Source organism: Carettochelys insculpta, chromosome 4 (assembly GCF_033958435.1).
Source record: "Carettochelys insculpta isolate YL-2023 chromosome 4, ASM3395843v1, whole genome shotgun sequence".
NCBI lineage: Eukaryota > Metazoa > Chordata > Testudines > Carettochelyidae > Carettochelys > Carettochelys insculpta.
This window is the reverse complement of record NC_134140.1, coordinates 48,113,937-48,130,009: the sequence shown is the minus strand read 5'-3', so window position 1 is coordinate 48,130,009 and position 16,073 is coordinate 48,113,937. Positions and strand designations below refer to the sequence as shown.

The 16,073-nt window shown below is 39.1% G+C and overlaps 1 protein-coding gene across 3 annotated transcripts in view; it reads left to right on the top strand.

Annotated features, from left to right (window-relative positions):
- The window catches only part of NFXL1 (nuclear transcription factor, X-box binding like 1), a 79,986-nt gene that overhangs the window by 60,642 nt on the left and 3,271 nt on the right, over positions 1 to 16,073 (top strand). For 2 of the 3 annotated variants that reach the window (XM_074992727.1, XM_074992729.1), the window contains 4 exons: positions 961 to 1,065; positions 2,936 to 3,022; positions 7,100 to 7,153; positions 12,653 to 15,615. In XM_074992727.1, coding sequence (XP_074848828.1) covers positions 961 to 1,065; positions 2,936 to 3,022; positions 7,100 to 7,153; positions 12,653 to 12,826 — 420 coding nt within the window. In that variant the 3' untranslated portion in view covers positions 12,827 to 15,615. Of the gene's footprint in view, positions 1 to 960; positions 1,066 to 2,935; positions 3,023 to 7,099; positions 7,154 to 12,652; positions 15,616 to 16,073 lie in introns of those variants that run through there. The other variant, XM_074992728.1, reaches the window with a different exon arrangement.

Here is a 16,073-nt window from a genome sequence, read left to right as displayed (position 1 = left end):
ACTACTGTAAGAAATTAGCGAAATCTTTGAGAACCTAAAAGAACAACCATAGCTTACATTAAAAATAAGTCTGTCATGTAGGATCAAAAATTTAAAAAAAGCTGTTTCATTTTGGTGGGTTTTGTAGCCTTATTTAAAGGATTTCTAATTACAACAGGAAAAAGGATTGTAGTCCCCCATATCCCAAACACAAAAAATGGGATAGTTCCTCAAAGTCATCTACTTTAAAATTTTCTGAATTTGAAATGAGGCTTTAAAAAACTAAAAAACCAACCAACCAACTCCTGGCTTCTTTATGGTTCAAAACATGCTCAAAATATGTCATACTGGAAGCTTCCATTTCCTTCTGTTTTTGTTGTCTCCCATTTGAAATATAACTTGAAGGTAACAAACACAGAGCAGCAATTTCTATGTATTTTTTTTCTTCTTCCCCTGCTTCCAACCCTTATTTCCTCCTGAAAATATGCATAGCTGGAGTTATGGTAGTGGTGGTCTTGTATCATTTTAGAGGGGATACTGTAATTACTGGAATGTTTTAAAAAAAAGAACTGGATCTTGTTTTCAATCAATATGTAAAAAGGAGGTCTGTAAGGAAAAGTATACTTTGCATGATGCATAGTTTCTAGTACTAGGAATTGAAAATGCTGTGAACAAAATAAGAAGTAGATATTAATGAACAAGCTATGAACATAAAAGTGATCACCCTGGGTCAGACGAAAGGTCCATCTAGCTCAGTCTTCTGTCTTCTGACATTGGCCAATGCCAGGTGCCCCAGAGAGAATGAACAGAGGAAGTAATCATCAAGTTATCTGACCCCCCTCAGCCATTCCCAGTTTCATATAGTTACTACCTGAGTGGGGACATTGATAAATTATTGGGTTTTCCTGGCTCTACTTCTGTTTTAAGTGCAGTTTTTAAATAGAAACATTTTAGAACCAGTCTCTTTTTTTTTTTCCTCAGTTGTCCTGTGGCCATCGATGTAAAGAGATTTGTCATTCAGGTGATTGTCCTCAAAATTGCAACCAGAAGGTTAAACTTAGATGTCCATGCAAGAGAATGAAAAAGGTAAATTCCATGCTGTAGTTTTGAGCATGTTGTATCTGTGAACTTCCTTTTTTGCTTTACCTCTGCATCCTTAAGGGAGGATCATCACTGAAGTGAATTTTGCTATGTAGAGGCAGTGTTCCCTGTAAGCTGAGTGCTTGGGCGGCAACCCAGGAGAGATTCACGTGCTGCCCAGCTGATTAGCAAAGCCCCCACAGTGCGCAGCATGTGTTTATATTTGTGGTGCACATCCACACATGCCTTGGTGCACATACCTCTAATTTTTCAGTCTGTAGGTGAAATAAATTTTGTTAACATTCTGCAGTTACTTTAATGGGGCTAAAACACCTCAGCTGAGAGTCTTGCCACTAGTATCAGTGGATTGTTTAAAGATATAAAATTTAGTTCTGTAATTTGTAAATATACTTAGATTTTGAGTGAGACGTGCTAGTCTCCCAGCAGAGTTATACAAATCTATTTCAGATGTTAAAAAGTACATTTTTCTGACCAGAGATCATGGAAAAGTACATATAAGTACATAAAAGAAAAAAAATCCACTGAGACAGATTCTGTATAAATCTGAGTGTAAATATGGTGGCATCATCATTAGATTGTAATAGGCAGGTCCATTCATGGGCCCGGTCATAGCCATTAGGCACAAGAGGGGATCTTTTGGCTCCAGATCATACCTGTCCATCTAAGCCAAACCAGAGCTCTCCCTCACCACTAAGGCTCAGCAGTAAACTTGCAGCAGGAACTGGTCACCAGCCTTTGGGTCACATGCACAATGTTGAATCCAAAAATCCGGTCACCAGCTCACAGCGAGGGAAAGATTAAACAGGAAGTACTTAGTACACACCACATACTGAATTATCCTCCCTGCTGGGTCTCCATATCCCTGTCTGCATTTGGATGCATTGATAAACACTCTGTTTAGCTCCTATTGTAACCACTCCAGTCCTGAACAAATGGGTTCCCAGTTCAGTACAGCTTCAGAAATACAGCTTCTTTGACATTGCCATGAACTCAATTTTTTTCACAAAGAGGGAAGTGCGTTCTGGTACCAGTGGTATCCATGTGTACAGCAAGTTTATACTGCTTTGGCCAAATCCAACCCTACACTCCCATATAATCTTGTCAGCCCTGAATTTGTTTCTTTGATATTCTGAGACTCAGGTTGTCAGATATTTTTTCCTAACCCAGTGGAGATCCCTAAACACTAAAAGCCCTCATCTAAATTTGCCCGTCTGTCTCTTTATTGGCCCTGGTAGTTTTTAGAGATGCAGACACACACTGCAATAGTTTATCTAGAACCGATTACCAGATTTCTGTAGTCTGATACCCTGTTTCAAAGTGTGCTACTCCATAAGCAACCTAATAATGCCAGCCAAGGGCATATCTCCCCAGATTATTGTCAGATTCTCAGAGGACTCTCTCCTGTTCTCAAATATAGTGGAGTAATTTTTTATGCTGCAGTATGAAAAGAAATGAACATGATTGCTTGGTGTGTTATATTACATTTAGGGGCCAAAGATTTTCTTTTCCTAGCTGGCCTAAACCAAGCCCTGGCCTACCGTTGCAGCTGTGAGAGGTAGAGGGGACAGTGAAAATGGTGACACGTAAACACAGCTAATTAAAAACAAATAAATAAATTGCTTTGTATTAATACTTTGATCTGCACTATTACCAGAAAGATGGAAATGTCTGGATTACAAAAATAAAATTATAGATTTGAAAATGTTCTGTAATTCACTTATTTTCCATTTTATAAAACATTATTTAAGGCATATTTTATCAAATAAAAATCTCATCTTTCATGTTGAAAATTAATAATCTTTATACATTTTGTAGAGAAGTGATTTTTAAATCTGAATTTTTTTCATACCTACAGGAATTACAATGCAACAAGGTACGAGAAAGCCAGGTTTCACTAGAATGTGACACATTGTGTAAGGAAATGAAACGGAAAGCATCTGAGGTAATGTCTCTTCTGTGGTTATAGTATAGTCTCTCTGCTTCAGACAAAAGAGAAATGAGCAAGATTCATTTTCCCAGACAATACTAGCAAGAAATATCATGTAATCAAATGTGCATGTTTAACAGCTGCTGCTTTAGACTGTTAGTTTTGGTTAAATGTGGAAAAATAGTTCTTTAGGTTATGCTAGAATAATTATCAGGTAATTTTTTCTCCTGTAGCAGCCTGTCTTATGGGCCAAATGGTCTGCCCTCCTATGGTGAAGCCTTTGAGGGGAGTGAAAAGTGCTTCAGTCTGTACATATCTGAACTTGTGGAGAATCCACTTTTATACTATTGTTAGGAAAATGTTTTCTATTTTTGTGAAATGGGGAAAAGGACATTCCTTTGAAAATCCTCTGGGGCACCTCATGACTGTCCCCCAAGAACATTGCGTGCTCAAGACATGTTACCACTGATTTCCAGTCATATCAGAGAGTGAATTTAATGCAGAAACTACGAATGGCTAAAATTGTTACTCTTTGCTAAAAGCAATGTAATGGAGCCATATGGTGCGTTTCTGCGTATCATGATGCATTAAGTTAGCGCTACAGTTTTCCAAATAGAGTTATTCTTTCTCAATAGCAGGTGGAAAACACATTGGGCTAAACTGGGATCTCATTTATATCACCCTTAATCTGGAATAACTCTGAAGTCAGTGGAATTGTTCTGGATTTATAGAAGAAAAATTGATAGATGAATATGGCTCATTCTCTGTGTATTGAAGGACATTGAAGAAGTCTGGTTAACTATAGATGCTTTTCCATTAAAATGCCTTTATATACATTGCCAATGTGACTGAAACTTTTAGGCTGCATATACACTAGCAAGTTCTTTTGAAATATTTTCCAAAAGAAGGGTCTCTTTTGAAATATCCAGCGGAGTGTCTGCACACAACAAGCGTTCTTTTAAATTAAATTGAAAGACTGTGGCACTCCTTTTGAAAGCACTCTTCCACTCCTGTTCCAGGAAAAGGTTCTTTCAAAAGAAAAAGAATATATGCTCTGCGAGCCCACTTTTCAAAAGAGCAGTCCTCATAGCACCTGATTTTTTTGATCCCCGGCTTGTTGTTTTGAAAGAGTGGAGGCTGTGTGGATGCTCTCTTTCAAAAGAGCAGATCACTCTTTTGATCTGCTTTATTTGTGTGTGGACACACTCTTTCTAAAGATGTTCTTTCAGAAGAGAGCTTCTGGAAGGACTTCTTTTGAAAGATCACTATAGTGTAGATTCCAGTCTCCGTAAGGTGACTTGACTTTTTGTTTTTATGTGTAATTGTAATACCAGCATTCTCATGCTATCAATATGCGCTAGCCTTGGTCTAGAAAATTAGTAACAAGGAGTAGGAGAAAGTTTCTTTAGTCCTTGGTGCCTTTGCTGAGACCACAATTTGTGGTTATTTTAGTGATGTGGGCATATGTTCACCGAAGTCTGGGCTGAAGCCACTAACTCACTAACAGCTGAACAGTTATCAGATGACAACAATTGATCTGAATACTTATGTTTGTTATTTGAAAAATACTTCTGTTATATTAAGAGTCATTTCAGATGTCTTGGACTAGACTTTTTTTTTTGTTTTAAGTACTGAAATTATCAGTTAAAGCTAATCACTAGCAAATGACAACATAATTTGGCTGTTCGCCCTCTGCTGTTTTTTGCAATTTTATTGTAATCCCACAAGGAAGAATTGTCTAGCGCTCAGTGCATAAGTCTAGTTGCTAAGCACTCCTAGGTTTCATTGCAAATGGTGCCACAGAAATGTTGTACATGGGATAACTGAGTGCCTGCCTCAGAACTGAGTGGTGTTCTTTGCTTTGAAGTTAAGGTGTTGTACAAGTGCTTATTATTAGGCAACATTGTGGAACGTGTGAAGGCTTGATAAAGACAAACTAGAATTAACTCCTGTCATGTACACGCCACATAATTACAGTTCAGAGCAGCCTATCAAGACTGAGCAGCATTTTGATGGAGACAGCAGACATTTACAAAAGAAATTATCTTGCAGTTACAAGGTGACCATCAGTTTCCAGAAATCACTGACATGCTTTAATTGTACAAGGTGGCATAATAGTGCCGAATGAAAGTGCACTGCTGGGTAGTTTGAGATTAATTTTAATGTACATTCTTATTTTTAGAATTTTTTTAAACCTACTCTACCTCCTTTTCCTTCGTGGAACATACACTGATCATTTTGGTTAATCTTCTCCCCTGCTTCAAATTCAACCACAGTAGTCTGTTGTGAAATAGCTTTTCTGCCACTGTCTTTCAGAGTGTTGGCTGTGTTATGTCCTGGATGCTAACTCGTCTTCCAGAGGTGATCCTTTACCATTAGATGGCAGTAAAATATCAGATACTTGGTATTTGTACACTTCTTCACACTGTACTTTTTGGGTACAAATATGTGAGGCTGAAAATCTTTTCTAATGAAGTCTCTTCTAAAAAATTCACTTTGCATTTTGTTTAGCACAGTTCTTAATTCTGTAAGCCCTTTCTGTGGCTTTTTCAACTTCATGGTTGAACATCTTGAAAAGCGACTTGAAAATCTACAAACGTTATCAGGCTGCTTATGAAATTCCCCTCAGTGACCGACACTGTGTGAGGAAAAAGTGCTATATGGCATGAATTTCTGAATTTCCCTTTGTCTTTCTTCTTGGTTTATGAACTATTTGGGAAGGGATTTGTCTATGTGGATGATGTTTATAACATTATCACTGTCAGAATGCATGTAAATAAAAATAGGAATATCCAAGTTTAATGTTGTGATCTAGACAGTGCTCTCTTCCAGGTGATTAACCAGACTGTGAATGTAATTTCATAAATGGTGTTCCACAACTATCTGTGTAACAGGAAACTCAGTACCTCTTTGAGGAACTTAGAACTGCTGGATGTTGCATGTGTCAGATCTGATTGAGTGCCCCTCCTGGCCACCCACTAATGTGACCGGAATCCAAGCCTCTGGGTTGCTAGATTTCCCAGGTTTTTAAACTTCCACGCCTGAACAGAATCCAGTCTTGGGGCCCTAGGCACACTCTCCAGGGTGCTGATCGTTTGTCTTATATGCCATCCTGAGAACTGAATCCTGATGTTCAGCTGCCTAGCTTCTTTAGGTTCATTGCTGACTATTCAAACACCCTCTTGCAGAATCCTACCTCGGGTTTTGAGCCTTCTGCTTTATCAGTGAACTTTCTTGGGGCAGGCTGATGGGGGCAACATGATAGTTGTAAGAGGTATTTACCACACTTTTCCAGAAGACAACTAATGTCCTAACCGCAGTGCCCCTCAGTAGTTTACCCTTTCCATTGTGGGGTGTGAATTGGACTCAGGAAAGTAGGCTGGGTTCCCTGTCTCCTGCAGCTATCTACATGCTGAGAGGCTTCTAACTCCTTTTTAGCTGGAGATAAATGCTCAAGGGTCCCAAAAAACTCAGTTCCACACATTTTTGTAATTTTTAGCCCCATGTGAGGTGACTGTCTTGCCAGTTCCCCTGGGCACCAGAGAGCCTTGCCTAGCGACTTGTTGTCAAGACAGTCTCTCCCCGACAGACAATTCCTACATACGAGAACTGATATCTGAGTCATTTGGAAAACTGATCACCAAATTTTAACAACTCTATTAGTTCTTTTGCCACCGGTTTTTGGGCTTTTCAGTCTGGTAAAGAGGCAAACAAATTTGAGAAGGCAAAAGTCTGCTAATTGAAAAATGGAGATTGCGTACAAAGCCCTCATTATCAGACACAATAAATCGTACAGCGTCCCAAATTGCCACAGCATGCTACTATTATTTGTAATCCAAAGGCTCTCACTATGTGCTGGATGCTTCTCAAAGAAATATGACCATGCAGTTTCTGCCCTGAGCGGCTTACAATGTTAAGTGGTAGATTAGAAGCTCACTTAGGAGGAAGCTTCCATTTTTTGGGGTATTTTTCTAAGGAATTTTGGTCTGTGAAAAACCAAAATAATCTCTGAGAAATAAGAAAACAGAATTTTTACTATGAATGGTAACTAACAAAGTAATGGGTAACTGATAATTGTACGTGTTTTAACAGATTAAAGAGGCGGAAGCCAAAGCTGCTATTGAAGAAGAAAAGCGAAGGCAACAGGTACCCACCCTTTTTCCTTTAACATCTGTATCTCTCCCTATGTCATAGAGCATGGCTACACTAGACAGTGTACAGTAACACAGCTGTGTCACTCTAAGCTATCTAATGTAGTCTGTCTAAGGGAATGGGAGAAAACTCTCCTGTTGGCTTAACTATGCCGGCCTCTGAGCAGCAGAAGATATGCTGGCAGAAATGACCAACACAATGATGTCCACACCAACACTTGTGTCATTGCAACTTGCATCCCTCAAGGTGCTGTAATTTATTCACACCCCTGAGTGATATAAGTTATGTGGACGTAAATTGTAGTAGAGCCATAACCGTAGTTTTGCTTGGTAAATTAGTTAATTGATGAATACCTAAAGGTTTGCAGTACATTCTGTCATCCAATACTGAGCGCCAAGACTCTTCACACTGTCTAAGGAGTCTGTCCCAAAGAACACAGCCCTCTGTTATGAATCACTCCTAACAGCTCAGAGCCAAAGTATTTGGTGTGAGAGACCATCTAGAAATGTGCGCAAAATCTTGTTTAAATGATTAATTTATGATTCATAAATTCATAAATACTGTATTAAATTAGTATTTTCACATGTAATTGTTCTTTTACATTTCGCAAAGCATTTATAAGAAAATGAAAAATAATGTTGGGAAAGTATAGTCTTTGGTTGCAGAAACAGACTCTAACCATTTAAAGGCTGCAATTTTCTTAAGGATCTGATAGCACAAAGAGGAGATGTTTTATTGTACTTTCTCCTTCTCACAAGGTAAAAGTATGTGTTTTATTAAAATAAATGCCAATGCTTGATTAGTTGTAGTGATGAAGTAATCCCTCTTAACACTTTACCTTTGTTAGATATTCTTCAAACCTGTTCTTAAAGAACCTCTCACACTTCCATTTATAGCATTGTGCCCTAGGCCTCATAACCCTTAAGGCTGTAAAAGTGCCTTTTCTTTCTTCTGTGAAACTTTGCTCATGCTTTTGGATCTAGAAATTGTTTAAACTTGTAAGTTCACTTCTCCTGTTCACATGGCCCAGGAAAATTTTGATAGCCTTCCAGGATAACTGAACAATACAATTCTAAGGTTGGACTGATGCCAGAATAGTGGCAGCAGCACACTGTATTAGAGCAGCAATGATACAGGGTGGGAAAGAAAGCTGGTCTGTGTACAGCACATGGTCTCAGTGTCCAGGCCTCTCTGAAGACATCACATAGTGGCAAAGCCTTTCCCAGTGGAGGGTGAGGGAGAGAGACTGTCCAAGTTCCCTGCCCTAACCACAGTTCACCCTTACACTTAGCAGCTCCATCCAGCAACTGATCTTCCTTCCTACTTCTAATGTTGAGGGACCACTTAGGGCCAGAGCTTCTTCAGTGTTAAACTGGGCTGCCCAGCTGTGTAGCTACAGCTGTCCACTACCTGTTCTGGGTTAACACACATTGGCAGGAGTCAATATATTTAGTCTTATAGCACAAGAGGTAGTCTTTTGCTGCAGTACTGGAGATTCAGGGATCAGACACAGCTGACGAGAGGTTTTAAAAGTTGAAATTATTACATTAGTTTTTATATATACAAAAAAGAGATCTAAAAACATCTGGAGAGGGTGAAAAGTCAAGACTTAAAAGTTAGGATTTGTAGTCTCTTATGCAACCATAATTTGTATTCCCTTTGTGTTTTGTGGTTATGTGCATTATAACTCAGTTTTTAATTATATGATTGCATGCTATTGTTTTCTTCAGGACCCTTGTGTCATTTAGTACAAAGGCTGAATAGTACTGACTTAATCAGTCGTTATTCTGTATTGTGTTTTAATCTCATTATTCTTTGTATGTAGGCTGTATTTACTGTGACTATTCAAACCTGTCTCGGACAATAGAACTATTTCCTCCTGGGCTTTTCTATGGTGCCTGTCGCTATAGAATCACAGTGATTCATAAGTATTAATTGACTAAGCAAAGTGAAATCTAAGGTCTTAACTTTGTAGGGAGTTATTCCATAATAGCTATTCTTGATGAACTCCATTCACAAACAGCCTTTCTGGGTTTAGGCTAATTTGAAACAAGAATGGCTGCACTGGGTCAGACCAATGGTCAGTTTAGCCCACTACCCTGTGTTCCACCAGTGGCCAATGCCAGATGCTTCAGAGGGATTGAAGAGAACTGGCAGTCACTGAGTGATCCATCCTGCGTTGTCCACTTCCAGCTTCTGGTAGTTAGAAGCTAGGGACAAAATTGATGGACCTATCTTTATGAACTCACCTTGTTCTTTTTGAATGCCAGTATAGCTTTGGCCTTTACCATGTGCCCTGGCAATGAGTTCCTCTGATTATGTGTTGTGTGCAAAAGTACCCTCTTTTCTTTGTTTTAAGCTTATTGCCAATTAATGTAATTGGGTAGCCCTGGCTTTTTGTGTTATATGAAGGAGTAAATGGAACTTCCTTATTCACCATCTCCGCGTCAGAGGTCTAGATCATCATGACTGTCATATGCTTTCTTCTGCATCGCTTTTTCAAGTTACACTCAACTCAGGTAGAAAAATATCACAGTAGCATAATAACTTCTGAACACAGCATCTATTAAATTGCAAAATTTCAGGGAGTATTCTCGGCATCGATGAGTAGAATCCTATTGATCTTTCTATATCAGAAAAGCTGGTAATGGGGAAGAGGGGACACATGAAGCCTCTGGCATCTGGTTATCAGGCCCAGCAGCTTCAACCAGGTCTGTAGTTGTCTACAGAGCAACAGTTCTTAAACTGTGTTGTGCAGCCCCAAATAGGGTCAGGCTATCGACATATGGGTCTTGGTGAACCCCAGTGTGTTGAGAATGTTTTACTTTGCACAATGTGATGTTGCATGTGTGGTTAGCGTGAGGTCGGAGTGGATGAAGGGGACGCTATTCTGCTTTACAAAGTGGCATTCAGCACATAATGTGACCGCATAAATACCATTTGTACAAAGTCACACTGTACGGAATCCTCTGATACACCCATGCCCCCTCTCAGACCCTGCACCCCAATACGCTCCCCAAGTCACAATCCCCTCCTTTACCCAGACCCACACCCCAGTTCCCTAGTCCTTGCTTCCTTCTGCAACCCCACAACATTTCCACAGACAAGTGCAGTCCTTGGCCACTTTCCAAAATTTTGGAGTGCACCCCATCACACATTATTACCCACCTTTGGACTAGAGCTCTTAATTAATTTTATGAGGTTGTAAGTGTAGGTGTAACATGTTTGTGGTAAGATTTAATTGTAACTGTTTCTTAAAATGAGAAATTCAGTATTTTATTGTCAGTTTTTTTTAATCCAATTTAAATTAAAAGGCTCAATTTTTAAATCACTGATTGTTATCCACCCTGGGGTTTTCATAGATATTTGTTGGTAGCAAAGGAATGTTCTGTTCCAGGCTCTAGATGGGATTGTCCTCTAGTGGGCACAAACTCTCCTTTCAACTCATCTGAAGTGTGACCCCTTCTTGTCCTAATCTGTTTCAGGCCTGTTTCTCCTCCATCTCTGGCTGTTTGTCCCAGCTCTGTTCTCATTTCCCACGCCTACCCACTCTACATTCCTCAGGCATCTCTCCCCAGTCTCCTTGCCTATCTAGCTGGATACCCATTCTCAGAGACTAGTTATTAATGGCTTGAAGTCATGCTGGGAGGGCATATAAGTGTAGTTCCACAGAGGTCGGTTTTGGGACTGGTTCTGTTCAATATCTTCATCGACACTTTAGGTAATGGCAGACATTATGCTTAAGTTTGCACATGATTCCAAGCTGGGAGGGGTTGCAAGTGCTTTGGAAAATAGGGTCATAATTTAAAATGATCTGGACAAACTGGAGAAAAAGCTCTGAGGTAAATAGGATAAAGTTTCATACAGACAAAGGCAAAGTACTCCATTTAGAAAGGCACAGTCAGTTTCGTGAATACAAAAATGGAAATGACTATCTAGGAAAGAATATTGCAGAAAAGGACCTGGGGGCCATAGAGGTACACAAGCTAAACATGAGTCATCAGTGTCTAGTTTTGGGTCACACATTTCAAGGAAAATGTGGAGAAATTGGAGAGGGTCCAGCAATGAGCAACAAAAATGATCAAAGGTCTAGAAAACGTGACCTGTGAGGGACGAATGTGGGAACTGGGTTTGTTTAATTTGGAAAGGGGAAGACAGAGAGGCCATGATAACAGCTTTTAAATATATAAAAGGGTGTTAAAGGGAGGAGAGAGGGAAATCATTCACCCTGACCTCTGATGATAGGACAAGAAGCAATGGGCTTAAATTGCAGCAAGGGAGGTTTAGGTTGGACAGTAGGAAAAACTTCGTAACTGTCTGGGTAGGTAAACACTGGTTGTAGAATCTCCAGCATTGGAGATTATTTAAGAGCAGGTTGAATAGGCATATTTCAGATATTATCTAAATGATGCTTAGTCCTGCAGTGAGTGCAGAGGACTGGACTAGATGACCTCTTGAGGTCCCTTCCAGTTCTAGTATTGTATGCTAGACTTCTCTCCTGGGTTTGCTGTCTGAACTTTGGTTTCTCTCCCTCTTCCTGTTCCTTTTCTGATATGTTAGCCTTCCAGGTTCTGTCTTTCCAGGCTCCTCATCCAAACACAATACTTTCTTTCACCAACTCTGTGGCCCCTTGTCTTTGCTCTGCCAGTCTCATTTCTTCTCCCACACCAGGTTTCTCGTTCCTCTCCCATTTGTCTCTCACACCCTTCTGTACTCTGGATATAAGTTATAGGGAAAGTCTGGCTTCACCTCTGTTTGCCTGGTCTGAAGCTCTGTTGCTTTGTGGGGTAGTGCATGTGCAGCCTAGCCAGCACCAGGTGCGTAAGAGGCTTCTGTGTGCTCAGCAAGGAGGGAGTCTTCAGCAATTTTCATATATTAAAATAAGAAAAGTCTCCAATGAGAATGTGAACTGCTTTGTTGTTGTTGTTGTTGTTGTGGTTGTTTTTTCTGTTTTGTTTTTTCCAAACATACGACTTGGAAACATTTGAATGTTATTTCACAGAGATGGCAAAGGCGCGTCATTGATACAAAGGCCAGCCTGCATAAAATGTGAACTCTGTGTACCAGCACTGCTCAAAGGAGAGGTCTCAATAGTTTTTTTTTTTTTTTTTTTTTTTTTTAAATATGGACACAATGTATTTTCCCTAGCTTTGTTCCTTGAAATGGCTGAACTGTTTTGGCTTAAATTCCCCTTTTCTCCAAAATCATCATCATCATCATCATCATCATCAAAAAAAGAGCCAGACATCTGGCATGTAAAAGTTCATCCCCAGTGGTTAAAGTTTAGCTTTTGTATACAAATAATTTCAATGGGGTCTTAAAAAGGGACAGTTGGGGCAATCTAAGTAGTAGGTGGTACGATTGGCCTCACTTACAATATATAGGACTGTTTCATAAGCCATTAGCAGGTTGTCATAAATTGACATTTAAAATGTATTATTTCCAAGCTTTTAAACCTGAAACAAACAATGATTTGTTCTCTATCCTACCTAGGCTGAACTAGAAGCCTTTGAGAACCGGTTAAAGGGACGACGAAAAAACAAGAGAAAAAAGGATGAAATAGAAGTTGAGCAAACGGTGTGGCAAAAATATAAGAATGTTATTGTGCTGCCAGTATGTGGAATTGCTGTTGTGATGCTTGCATGGTTCCTGGCTTACAACAACTGAAATAACTTTGATCTATTGTGATATACCTCAGTTGGACGATATATAGCTGTTATAGCTAGTGTTAGTCTGTTCATAATAGAACCTCATACTCATCGTTCATTTGTACATTTTGTCCTAACAGATTGATTATTGTCATGAGGGAAAAACAAAAAGAATGTGAAGCTTTTAAATCTTTGCCAACAGCCCAAAAAGATGACTTCAGAGTAGCACGATTTAAAGTTGTATAATGCCTGTAGTCACACAGTCTGTTCTTCCCAGTTTCCCAGCTCTGTTTTAATATGTTGTAGTATTCCTCATTAACCCCAGTTTGCAATGTTAAGCATAGGGTTTTTTACCTAGTTGTACTGCATTCTGGTACATTTGTAAAATAGTGCTCAGTTAAGCCATATTTGCAAAAAAAACCACAATATTTTTGCCCTTTTAATAAATAGACTACTCTATATGTAGCAAGTTAGGCAGCTGTCTAGCAGGGCAGATTTTTGTGCAGATGCCTGGAAAGGCAGCTGTAGTCTGGCTGCTCCTTTATCATGATAGGGAATAGTCATGGGCCAAATTTTCATGATGTGAGATCATGACAGAGAGGGAATGGCCAAGCTAAATTTGAGTGGTGGATTGCAATACCATTTTCTCAGATTTGGCCTGGCCAGGGCACAAATCAGTGTCTGAGGGCAGTGCACTGAAGTGTTGCATAGGGCAGCAGATTGCTTTGGACTGCCTTTGTTAATAGGGTTAGTATTTTTATTCTTTGACTGAGATCAATCACAATTAATACAAAACAAAACAGGAAGATCCATCCTTTGTCAACTTTTATCATTATCAGGTTGGAAGTCTGTGCAAAACCTCTATGGTGTTAAAGGGAAATGTCAGCTTTCTTCACAAAGACTACTTTTCTTTGTTAGATTTATCACAAACAGTACAGTGGGTCTGTCTGACATTGTTACTTTTCCAATCCTGATTTTTTTTCTGTGCCTCTGAAAAAAAACAAAAGCCTAATGGAATTGTAGTGAGTCACTCAACAGTGAAGCCCAAAAGCCTAGAGCAGAAAGGCATGTTGTCTTTTCTTACACTGTCAGTCACAATAGACAGTGTGAAATTGAAGGGAAAGCTCCTGCAGGTCAGTCAAGTTAAATATCAGGTTTGAATATTCATCTACTCATACAACAGAATTTACTCAATCAAATGTTCAAGCCAAAATGGTGATTCTTGGTAGTTATATTTGAAATAGCTGGCTAGCCTATTGAATGGTGTTAAAACATTTTCATTACGTAATTCACTGTCTAGGACAACTTTACCTGACATTTTTTTAAATATTAAAGGATACTATTAACCTATAATGCCCACAATTTGATCCAGGTTGAAAGTTAAATGGTAAGTAGTATTATCTAGGATAAGGTAAGGGAATAGATATTAAATGGAATATTTGAATTTCTTGAGCTGTGCTAACTCTTTGCCGGGCTGATAATTAAATGGTAAAAGAAAAGTCATACTATTGTAAGCTTTTTCAAAATATGAACAAAAACTTTTGACAAAGCAGAACTAAAGCCTGTAATCTAAACTCTTAAGTTGACCAGTCTTCAGTATTGCTGAATGCATTTGATTCACTTGCATGAATTATGAGTTAAGGCCCCAGGTTGATCGTTTTGTAAGATGAACGTGACCCAGTTATTAAAAGAACTCCATGCGAAATATTGCAGAGCAGTTTATAACTTCTTGTAATTCTGGTTTAAGGACAGGAGAATTATTTTGTTGGGGAAAAAGTTGCAGAATGTTGCCATTTTCAGATTTAGATTTTTTTTAAGGAAAGATGATTTGTAGTTTTTTTGTTTTTGTTTTGTTTTTTTTAAACCACCTAAACTGAAAAATACAGAAATTGGAGGACATTTAGCATGGGATGATCCCTTTTCATATTTTAATGGTCTTGTTAATTTTTTTATTTTGACTATTTAAGAACTGTTCATGCATATCCATGTACATTATTGGGGGGGTGAACAATTATTACATAACATGAAAAATGCACTAGGCATGAATGGGCTCTCAATGCTTTCCTGTGACACCAGTTGTTGTTGTTGTTGTTGTTTTTTTTTTACCAAATTTCCTTTACAGTATAGGAAAACCCCACTTAGTTTTTCTGCTTTTGTATATTCCTTTAATGATGAGTAGAGACTTATGCTAAATCTGTTCCATAAACGTGGCCTTTACTTCTCCAGCCCAGAGAGCAAACAGTATTATTTGTGAACATGTTTGCCAAGCAATCCACCTATTGATACACGGAAATGAAAAGAGGAGATTTTCTTTAAACAGATGTATGGAGATAATTTGTTCCACTGTCAGCTAGGATCTTTTTGCACCAGAAGTGTTGATGCCAATGTGAGTGGGGCTTTGCTGAATCAATTCTCATCTTACTAGAAATTAACTAATTTTTACGACCATGTTGGCTGTTACTTTATTAAACAAATACATTGCAAAAATTCTTTCTGCTTAGCTCTATTTCTGGTGCCAGAAGAGAGAGGAATTCATCTTTCCATATAGAGAAACTATATGATCTGCTTTTGCATCAGAAATTGTGTACATTGCTTTGAAAATTTTGTAATAACTTGGTATAAAATATTGGAGGAAATACAGTCTGTTTCATTGATCACTTTAATTATTTCTATTTCTCAGTCATCTTGTTTGGTAGGAAAACACATTGCTGTTTCTAAATTCTTCTTTTCATATGCAAAGGACATATACTCTTATTAAAAGGACTAATTGGCCGTGTCTACACTAGCCCCAAACTTAGAAATGGCCACGCAAATGCCATTTCGAAGTTTACTAATGAAGCGCTGAAATGCATATTCAGCGCTTCGTGAGCATGCGGGTGGCCACGGCACTTCGAAATTGATGCGCCTCGCCGCTGCGCGGCTCGTCCCGACGGGGCTCCTTTTCGAAATCAGCTCATGGGAATAAGGGGACTTCGAAGTAGGTGGGGTCCTTTCGAAAAGGAGCCCCGTCGGGACGAGCTGCGCGGCGGCGAGGCGCATCAATTTTGAAGTGCCGCGGCTGCCCGCGTGCTAATGAAGCGCTGAATATGCATTTCAGCGCTTCATTAGTAAACTTCGAAATGGCCATTTGCGTGGCCATTTCGAAGTTTGGGGCTAGAGTAGACATAGCCATTCTCTCCTGATCTATTGGTGTGACAGAAAGATAGAACTTAAAATGGACAAGATATCAAAAACAGTGGTATACAATTTAATGAAGAAAAAGCATC